This window comes from Suillus discolor (assembly GCF_016758755.1).
Source record: "Suillus discolor strain FC423 chromosome Unknown F5147scaffold_23, whole genome shotgun sequence".
Taxonomy (NCBI): domain Eukaryota; kingdom Fungi; phylum Basidiomycota; class Agaricomycetes; order Boletales; family Suillaceae; genus Suillus; species Suillus discolor.
This window is the reverse complement of record NW_024541270.1, coordinates 380,413-390,072: the sequence shown is the minus strand read 5'-3', so window position 1 is coordinate 390,072 and position 9,660 is coordinate 380,413. Positions and strand designations below refer to the sequence as shown.

The window sequence follows — 9,660 nt, the reverse complement described above, 5'->3', positions numbered from 1 at the left end:
AAATGCGACTTCTTGTGGCGGATAATATGTGTGCAAAGTGTCGAAGTACCTCCACGAAAGGTGTGCTTCTGCACTGGTTCACCAGCGGACCTTGTTTGAAAGTTATTAAACAATATATCAAAAACAATATGGACCACTTACTTGCATAGTGTACACACCCACCCATCAGGTAAATGGGTAAATATAGTCCTAACGTCCGCTGTGCGTTCGCTTTTTGAAAGCTAAATACAGGTGTTAGTCGAGACTCAAGGAAGACAATAAACGAGTACATACAGTCGAAGCGGTGCACCTGTTCTCAGATTTAGATTCATCAACTTCATCGTCGTCCTCTGGTTGGGGGATCAGCTCGTCAGCAGACGACTCTCCCAGATCAGGTGTAGAGGGTATGTCTTCATCTTCGGAGTCAAGAGGGGATAAGATTCACATGGCAGTTTTCTTGGGGGCTGGATGATCCATAGCACTAGATAAAGCACGTTTCCTTCGGTTAGTTGACGAAGACAGACCGCAGGCATTGTCAGCATCGCGAATACGAGCCGATGGTTTTGAGGGCCGGCCAGAGCGCCTAGATCCAGCTGCAACTGTTGCTGGGGTGCATCCAGCCTTGAGCAGAACGGAGAAGGCGTCCTTTGCGGATGTAGTGGAAGAGGATGGCTGGGCAGAAGATGCGACCTGGGGCAATGGTACTTTATCGTCAGGATCATTAAAAAAGGTAATTTCAGAAGCATCCTTGAGGGTGCCGTCAGCGTTCAGAGCACAGCAGTCTTCAGACATCGTCAGGCAAATAACTCACAGTTTTTTGGTCGGCACCCCGTTTTATGCATGGCACATAGCCTAACACCACAGAGCGACAATATCCAAGGAGATCTGTTAGAGTTGAGAACCGGTGGAGGATCATGACTATCCAGGAAGCATATAGACTGGAACAAGTAGATATCTGTGATATAGGTAAACATATGTCAGAGTCTTGAGAATAAATTGATTAGTACTTACCTTCAAAAAGGCTAACAGTAGCCTGATTAACAAATAATGCAAATCTCGAAGACGGTGTTTTGATGTCGACATGGACACCGATGTCGTCGTGGTTGGTGTCAAAGTCGAGGGAATTCGAAGGTCAAGGAACGGTTCGGGAAGGTTCGGGAAAGTCGAACCAGAACCGGACCACTAGTGAAGGTCCAGAACCCAGAACCGCTTTCCGGACCGGTTCTGGCTGGTGAGGGAACCATGGACCAAACCACAGAGAACCGGACCAAAAGTCTGGTTCGAACCGTGGTTCTGGACCGGACCGCGGCAGCACTATGATGGTCTAGACCTGGTCTCGAGACACATGTGAATGATGAATGCAACACTAGTGGGGCAGTGACAGACCAAAAGACGACACTATTGGACCATCATTAAAATATTAATGTCCCATGTAGACTCATTTTACGTAAGGATTAATTACAGCAGAGAATGGGCTTGGGTTTGATTGTGCAGATGGCATAAGTAGAAATTTTCAAGGTGATGGCGCAGGCGGGCCGTGGCATTGCTGTAGACATTGTAAAGGAAAAAAAAGACACTCTAAATCAGATCTTACGCATACGATCAATAGACTATCAAATTGGAAATAGAGTTGGGGCTATGCCAGAACGTGCAGAGTCAGTGGATTTGAATTTGATGGAGGCTGGGTTAAAGAGAGGATTGTATTGATTTGGATGAGTGGTATTGTAATCTTGATATTGAGACTGGGTACCAGTTAGAGAGCATTCTGGATGCATGTACCCACGTGGAGGAGGGGCAAATTAATGAGCTTATCACCACAGTTTGAATGGCCCTAGAGTAATCGGAGGAAGAGTCAAGCTTAGACCGGCCCTGGAGTCGCGTGAGAAGCCGATTTCCAATTCGGGTATCATTCCTGTGTACTCCAACCAATCAGTGCAAGGGCCTCCCTTGAAATTTTGAAAGCTTGAAGCTTGAGCATGCTTAGACAAACGTCCGAATCACCATCATGCCCATCTTGACGATACAAGTGTGCATGTGGTTATGATTAGAATAGAGATGAGATGCAGAGTAGAATATTTCTTATAAAGACTGGATTTTATTGTAATACTATCAAACGGTTAACTCCGAGTCCGATCCGAAAGTCTGTGCTTCGGTCTTGATTCTTTTCCGTGCTACATTGACAAATATTGTCCGCTCCGGCTATTCTCGGATATCCTACTTGTGTCATGCCTTCTTGTCCTAGTAGTCCTAGTCAGCTTCTACTCCTGTGCATGTCCATCTGACCCCAACAACTTGAAGCGCTGAATGCTGGTATATAGCATGAACGCTAGACCATCATACACTCTTATAACATCTCTCATCCTCCAATATGACCCTAGTCTCAAATAATCCCAGTTGGTGGCCCTCCATCATTTTCACTATTTCGTACAACTATTGGACGGGTTTGCCATATCAGTTGGTTATGTCTTGATTTGATAGTATTGACTTGTAGCTTCACAGTTGCCGCAGGTCTCGTGGTGGTATACGATTGGGGTGAGCAGCCAGTGTCCTGAAATTGCTGATATTCTCATAACATTCCCAGTATTAACACTCGCACAAGAGGTAGGTTGGTGCTATTGTTGGAGCAGCCAACTTGCTAACAATGACGTCATAGATTGACCTCATTTGGGTGAGTCACAAAGTCCCATATCAGAGGAACATCGATGAATTTGTGACAGATGCAACGCTGGTCTCTCATGACCATGCTGTACTTAGTCGTTCGTACCTCGCGTTATACCATAGCATGATCAGTGGTTGTGCTGACTCCAAAATGTTCTAGATATGCTATGTTGGAATACCATATTCTGTGTATGTTAATCGAGGCCAAAAAGTTGTTGTTGTACTGATGGTCCATCTCTCATTATCAGTGCTAGCATTCTGCGTATGTCTCATATTCACTGTGTTCGATTCTTCTGACCGGCAGCACACAGACAACATTACGTTGTTCCCGTTGACAGATGCAGTGAGTATTCTGCAATCATTTCATTCCTATCCAATGAATACATTCATTTGTAGGAGTGAGTGCGATTTGACCATTGGACTTGGCTCCACATAATCACTCAATAGGTGTGAGTTGGAGCGTTTGATCCTAATATGAGGGTGACCGCTAATCAGCTGTTTCAGGCAATATCACAATCTATGCAACAAATGGGACAAATGTGGTCGTAACTGCCATGTTGGGCGGTGAGTTACTCAGCTGCGATACCTTAGTGATATTGACTCAACTGAAATATGATCCAAGTCATCATGATTGCTCGGTTGCATGCCATGTATCAGAAATCTAGGCGGATGCTTATCTTCCTTGTTATTATCTTCCTAGCTGTAAACATCGCCTGCGGAGTAATCACGATAATAGTACTCAAGTATGAGGTATGGGGTAAGCCCTACTTTTTGAATTGAAGAACGTAACTCATTGGACAAATACCAAAGGAACTAATAGTCTCTGGGTTTCATATGTGCGATGAGGAATCTGAGAGGGTTACTAACCAATTTTTTATATCAATAGTCTGGATGCTCAACACTGTTTGGGAGGTCATCGCACTGTGTCTTTCAGTCTGGATCGCTGTGAAGCACTTCCGTGACCTGCGACGACTCGGCCCATTGACGGGATCGACAATCAGAGACTGTTTCAGAGTGCTGATGGAATCTCACGTGCTTTATTTTGCAAGGTGAGCTTGTATGCGAATGTGCTTATCATTTTCCGCTCAAGTTCCGCATGTGCTAGCTTTGCCGGTGTCTCTTGCCTCCAGCTTGTTAATATCTCTCCAGAAGTCCAGGTGCGCCACCATGTCACTGACATCTCCATGTACCCACTGCTCATCATTTCTGTAGAATTGGAATTTTGTAGCAACTGAGATACTCAGTGGTGCTATGGAAATTTTATTGTCCGTGCAGATGTTTGTGCTGGGACCATGCCTCATCCTTAGTGTTCGACAATATCATGCTAAACTCGTGGCCGCATCCGACACAGAAACTAGCATGAATTCGATTGTCTTCCAGGAGCGTGTGCATGTACCAACTAGCAGTACTGTGTAGGAAATGGTTGTCGAGTGTTCTGCATGGAGGAGATATTTGGTCGAGGATCCGTCGTAGTATTTATTTTGGTTATAGTACATTTAAGACAGAGTTTATGTAGGCATTCGTCGTTGTATCACTACTGCAAGTCGGTGATCCACCCACCCACACTTGCATCAAATAGCAAGCTACAAAGTATGGAAAAAATATGTGTGCTGAGTGTGGAGCAGGGAATTGCAGAGTATGGGCTTCGGAAAGTTGCAATTCAAGAGGCGTCACATACCTGTCGAACTACCAATGAGGTATCGACCACAATTCATTCATACCGGAGTCGTGCCATTGCAGTGTTTCGCGCATGCGACTGCAAATTGTGCATCAAATTTGCGTCCTTGCAAGATCTGTTGGAACCCATCCTGCTGAGCACGAGTAAAGCACCATAACGAGATACATACATATATTGATTATTAACACCGATCTTAGGGCCAGCAGATGATAGATGATCAAAAACACAATGTATCACTTCATGTGATTATCTGCTAGCTCGAGTATGTGAGTTTAAGCCTAGGCAACCGATAGACCAGAATGTCTACGAGCCTGCGAAATACTTTGCAATCATCTGTCCAAGGAAACATATGGAGAAACGAGAGTGGTTATGCGAGGCCAGATGACTAGTGATGCCATGGCCTGTTGAAAAATATTTCTTCAGAACCATGGCATTATCAGTCGTCTTGACCGAACGAATGGAAAGCGGAATGGAAAGTTGAAGTAGCGTGTCTGAGCTCAGATAGCTGATAGCACAATGGCTCCGCAGCGTAATGACTCTCGCCTTCTCCCGAACTAGCGTCTGTTTGAACAAATAGATAAAGGAGGAATAAGAGACGCGGGTGCGAGAATATTGCAATGAACACTGACATTGTGCTCATAATACAGCAACCAGCTGACCAGGCCTTAAGAAGTGTCATTCCGATTTCGGTGGTCAAAGAGGGCAATCATGATTCTGGATGCAGAAGTGGATGCAGAGGTGGAGAACGGGGAGATGGGTATATATTTGAAGATGTCTTGTAGTAGGAACATTAGAGGGTACCTGTAAATTAATGTCTCTCACATGAGTTGTTGAAACAACCAAATAAAGAAGATAACTTATGGATGACCATTGTCCGGTGATATGTAAAACAAAATCAACACATGATGATCGTAAGGAGAGTGAGAGTGACTATAATCGATGATTCTATAGATGGATGGGGACACAAGATATATCGATGGCAGGAAGGCTCAGATACGACGCTCGGATGTTCGATTATGGCTGGATGGCGAACAAAGTCTAGCTCCATACTAAATGGACGCATGATGAATCAGAAGAGTGGGATGATCAGATATGCTAGATAAGGCTTCGATCAGATATACAAACTTGAAGGGAGAGAGCAGACAGGCATACCTGTCGAGAGTATCTGTCAAATCCCGATTTGCTACCACATCAAGTTTTTGCGGCTGGCTCTGTTTTATTCATTCAAGTTTTACAGTGAATTCTCAGTGACACGATACGACAGAGTCTTGCTCGGGACTGACATGGTTGACTCAGGGCGTGCATAGGAAGCTATTAAATAGTCTCTCAATGGATTCGTCGCTGATGGCCCTTCTCCATGCTGTCCATCTTCAATAGCGTCCGTGAGTCAATCGAGCCCTTTATGCTGAATGACTGAGGGTCGTAGATGAGAGTGGAACAAGCCAGACGCATGCCCACCCTGATATCATCCATCTGGGCAGGAGGGAAGTAGTAATGGGTCGTGCATGAAGGGTGAAGGTTGGCTGTCAATGTCCTCAGCAACTATTGGTAGGGATTGTTGTGACTGGGCGTCACATCAGATCAAGGTCCATTCTGTGTTGGGTGCTACTGGCACGATATCGCTGATCAACATCTATTCAAGCATGATTCGACGATATTGAGCATGACAATTTAGAACAGACTTACGAGGTGAGTATATGCCTCTGTCAAGAATGAATGCGCATGGCAAGGAAATGAAATATGCTGAGAGGGAAGTAGAGATGGGAAGCGGGCTTCAAGTCGGGACGCGGAAAGTATCAAATGCTCCTGGAAAAGTATCAGTAAGGCGCTGACTACGATATTTTGACATACATACTTTGATCAGATCACGTCGGCTCTAACATGTCACTACCTGAGCAAAGCAAAAGAAGAAGTGGCAGCAAGTCGTGAAACCTCAGGCGGCTGATACTGTGTCGGATCAGCATGCAGACTATTTGTGCTGAGCGAGGAGTGAAGCGCACCCGACAAAGTATCACTAATGCATCAGTTATCAATTACCTAAGGACAAAAAATGTGTGCAATCATTGACGGAAGATGGTTACCTTGTGTTGATGGAGGCTGTAGATTCAGTCTCGAGGCATGTGTGAATGATGAACGCAAAGTGAGGCAGGGATATTAGCTGCCACAGAAGACGACACCATCGCCTCAGTTTACGCAAGGATTAATGACGGCAGAGAGTGGGCCCAGGTTTGATTGGGCGGGTGTAAGTAAATATTCACTTAAATTACAAGATGATGAAGGCGCGGGAGGCATTGCTATCGACATTGTAAAAAACAGAAAGTCTGGGAATCTGAATTTCCGGCAGTCTCCGTCCGGCTGCATGCGGGTCTGTCCGGATCCGTCTGTGCACAACTTGTCAGTTCTTAACGTCGCGTCATACAATGAACTCATTTTCATGACTCGTTACCGTCTTGAATACATCAAATTAGTGATCTTCCAGCCTGGCCTCACCTGACTATTACAGCTTTGTGCAGCTGCAGATATAGTTTGAGATTCCAGATGGGTTTTTTGCCTGTCCTTCTCGTGCACCGGGCTGGCCGGCTTTCTTATCATCTACTACAGTTTTGTGCTAGCAGCTTGCCTACCAATCATTTGGCTCAACTAGCTTTCTCGTCCTCTATCAAAGGTGTTACATTTCTGTGCTTGCCTACTAATGGACTCATGCAGATCCTAAACTGTTACATTTCACTCATGACTCATGCAGGTATCTCTGAAATAAGTCTGGACCAACATCAGTGAATGGATGATTCCTTGATAATGTAGCCATGGGAACTACAGAAGGACACAATTCTGCTTCTACTAAATAATATCATATATTCTGCGAGAACTTTTAGTTGTAAATATATAGCCATCAATGCCTGTACGTTCAGGGTAATATGAGCGACCCACAACAATGTTATAATTTTCCTCCATCGTAGCAGAGAAGGGGTGTTAGTATACCGGTGCCCATTATTTTCAGCATTGTCGTTTTGCCTTATTAATTTTTTGAATTGTGACCTCATTCAAGACATTCTCGTGACACGTAGCTTTGGCAGTGTTCAACACGTGTAGGATCTCATCAAAGTCGACCACAAAGTCATGACTCCGCACCATCGCAACACGCATGGGATTTCGGCGCACTCCTTTCGATGTTGTGGACTGTTCTCAATTTTTGCCTAGATCAAGATGTTGTTTCATGTTATCTATGCCCTTGTCGTACAAAGTAGCTTTGGCAGTGTTCAACCCGTGTAGGATCTCATCAAAGTCGACCACAAAGTCATGACTCCACACCATCACAACACACATGGGATTTCAGTGCAGTCCTTTCGACTTTGTGGACTGTTCTCGTTCTTCCTCGGTCTGGTGAGTTTTTCAGAGGCCAACAAACAGCAAAATTTGAATTTCTATCAGCTATAGACATAATTTCAACCTCATTCAAGAGCTCATCGTTTTATCAATATAAACTACTTTCCTGTATTGTCTGGCCCAAAGTTCCTGTATTACCTATACATGTCGCCTGTGGTTTGGTGAAAACTTCTAGTTTCATAGTGCTTTTAATGGTTGGGGGCCTTTGGGAAAATTTTGAAAGGACTGTAAGATCATCAGGGCGAGGAACTGTGACTACTATGGCGGTAGGTATGAGTGTTGGATACTAAGTGTTGCCTCTGCGATGGTGTTTGAGGTCAAATTTGGATATCGACAAAACCATCCACGTTCTGAAGAAAGTGATGTAAAATGCAGAATGCACGCAGCGTGAAATAGGGCGTGAGTTGCACAGGCAGCTACATAAAGAATCGGGAATGATCGTAGAAGGCGTGACCTTTAATAAAATATCCTCGTAATTATTACAGTTTATTTGCAGAGGCTAAAGCATACCGTGACCAGGAATAGTATGCATGGCTATCTCTCAGGCTTGCCCTGCTCGGGCTTCATCCGCGTGCTTCTGCTTCCTTCTCTGCCAAGTAGTACAGTTTGGCATTATTGCCGGAAGAAAACTGGATGAGGAAGCCGCATGGAGGGAGCTTAAAGCGTTGACAACGCTGTGAAACTCGCAAAAACCTGTGATAAAAATTTGAATCTGTAAGCTATAAGAATAATTCAGAGATGCGAGCAGAAAAATAAATAAAAAACGGACTTCTGCACATGAGGGAATCCTAGCTTGAATGGATTGGCACGATCCATATTCCCGAAGAACACAAAATTTGAGATAGAAGTAGGAACTTCCATCTACGCAGGAACAAGCACGAGTGCGTGGATCCCCATTCATCTAAACCTGCTGGAAAGTACGTAGAAGGAGAACTTGAAGACTTTAGGGCCACTCTTGTCGTCCGTGTTGGAAAAACACATCGCTGACAGAAGTCTCTGCGCCAGAAATTTTATTAAACACCTCAATGCACACTAAGAGAAAACATGGTTGTGTAATGTCATTATGTATGTGAAGAGGTATAAGTGCTCACCGTGTCAGCAATGTCATGCATCATCATCATGTACTTGATTCCCTATGAACGGCTTTAACTGTGGCAGACGAAGCCAAATAGAGCTTCATTGTTGCAGAGTGACAATCCTATCATCGAGAGGCGCGCAAGCGGGAAACGATTGATCTTCGAAATGTTAATTGATCTGCCCCGGTCGTCTTTTGACTTAGAAGGGATATCAAGGGCGATATCCATTGCCAACCAGTCATCCGGGAAGATTACAGGCCCCTTTCCTCCATTATTGTCCAATGCGCGCAGACTCCTCCTTACCGAAAATCCATCCAAGTCCCTTGAATCCAAGTCCTTCACCAGAATCACGTCTTTGACAAGACGCATCACTTCAGCCTCCGATTTCTGATGACTACCGGAGTTCATCCATGCCATCAGATGGTAGATGGTCATGTTGGGGAAGGGAAAAGGCGGTCCAGAGACCGAATCAGACCCATCCGCATCCGCGTGGGCGGTCGTTGGACAGGAATTGGCTAGCTGGGTAGATGAGATGTATTTATCGGGCTCGAACGAGGGGCACCTAGGATATTGTCAGCAAAGTCCAATGGCGTTAAATATTGTTTGGAGAGAATCACGCAGAGTCAATAAGACTCTTCGGATTCTGTGCTGCAGTTGATTGTGAGTTTTGGTCGCATGAGACGGGTCATTCCCAGCGGAATCTGAAGGATTGATGTCTTCATCGGCAGGTAGAATATCGGCAAACCTTCTTGGGAGGGGCCTGGATGTGCTTCGCGAAGGACATTGATCTGGGTCTGCTAATGATCGATGGGTGAGGTTACCATTAGTATGCTGCAGGTACAAGATTTTGCAGAAGATGTGCACCTAGATCGTGTTCAGTCACGG

The 9,660-nt window shown here is 44.9% G+C and overlaps 2 protein-coding genes across 2 annotated transcripts; both read left to right on the top strand.

Moving 5' to 3' along the window:
• Positions 1-2,562: 2,562 nt before the first annotated feature.
• Positions 2,563-3,281, top strand: F5147DRAFT_691945 (uncharacterized protein; the record flags this gene model as incomplete). The annotated part of the gene is made up of 7 exons (XM_041437170.1): positions 2,563-2,580; positions 2,697-2,735; positions 2,798-2,899; positions 2,976-2,980; positions 3,034-3,086; positions 3,142-3,201; positions 3,260-3,281. Coding segments are annotated over 5 exons (204 nt in total), but the record flags the coding sequence as incomplete, so codon positions are not given.
• F5147DRAFT_691931 (uncharacterized protein) lies at positions 3,177-3,949 on the top strand. Its single transcript, XM_041437169.1, has 4 exons — positions 3,177-3,201; positions 3,260-3,387; positions 3,448-3,686; positions 3,743-3,949. The coding sequence occupies exons 1-4, from the start codon at positions 3,192-3,194 to the stop codon at positions 3,870-3,872; spliced, it is 507 nt and encodes a 168-aa protein (XP_041293640.1). The 5' UTR covers positions 3,177-3,191; the 3' UTR covers positions 3,873-3,949.
• The last annotated feature ends 5,711 nt before the right edge of the window (positions 3,950-9,660 follow it).

Excerpts from the sequence above, each read along its gene's own strand:
- F5147DRAFT_691931 (XM_041437169.1), top strand. Across the intron at positions 3,388-3,447 it reads TAATAGTACTCAAGTATGAG|GAACTAATAGTCTCTGGGTT; the intron begins GTATGGGGTAAG and ends CAAATACCAAAG. Across the intron at positions 3,687-3,742 it reads CACGTGCTTTATTTTGCAAG|CTTTGCCGGTGTCTCTTGCC; the intron begins GTGAGCTTGTAT and ends CGCATGTGCTAG.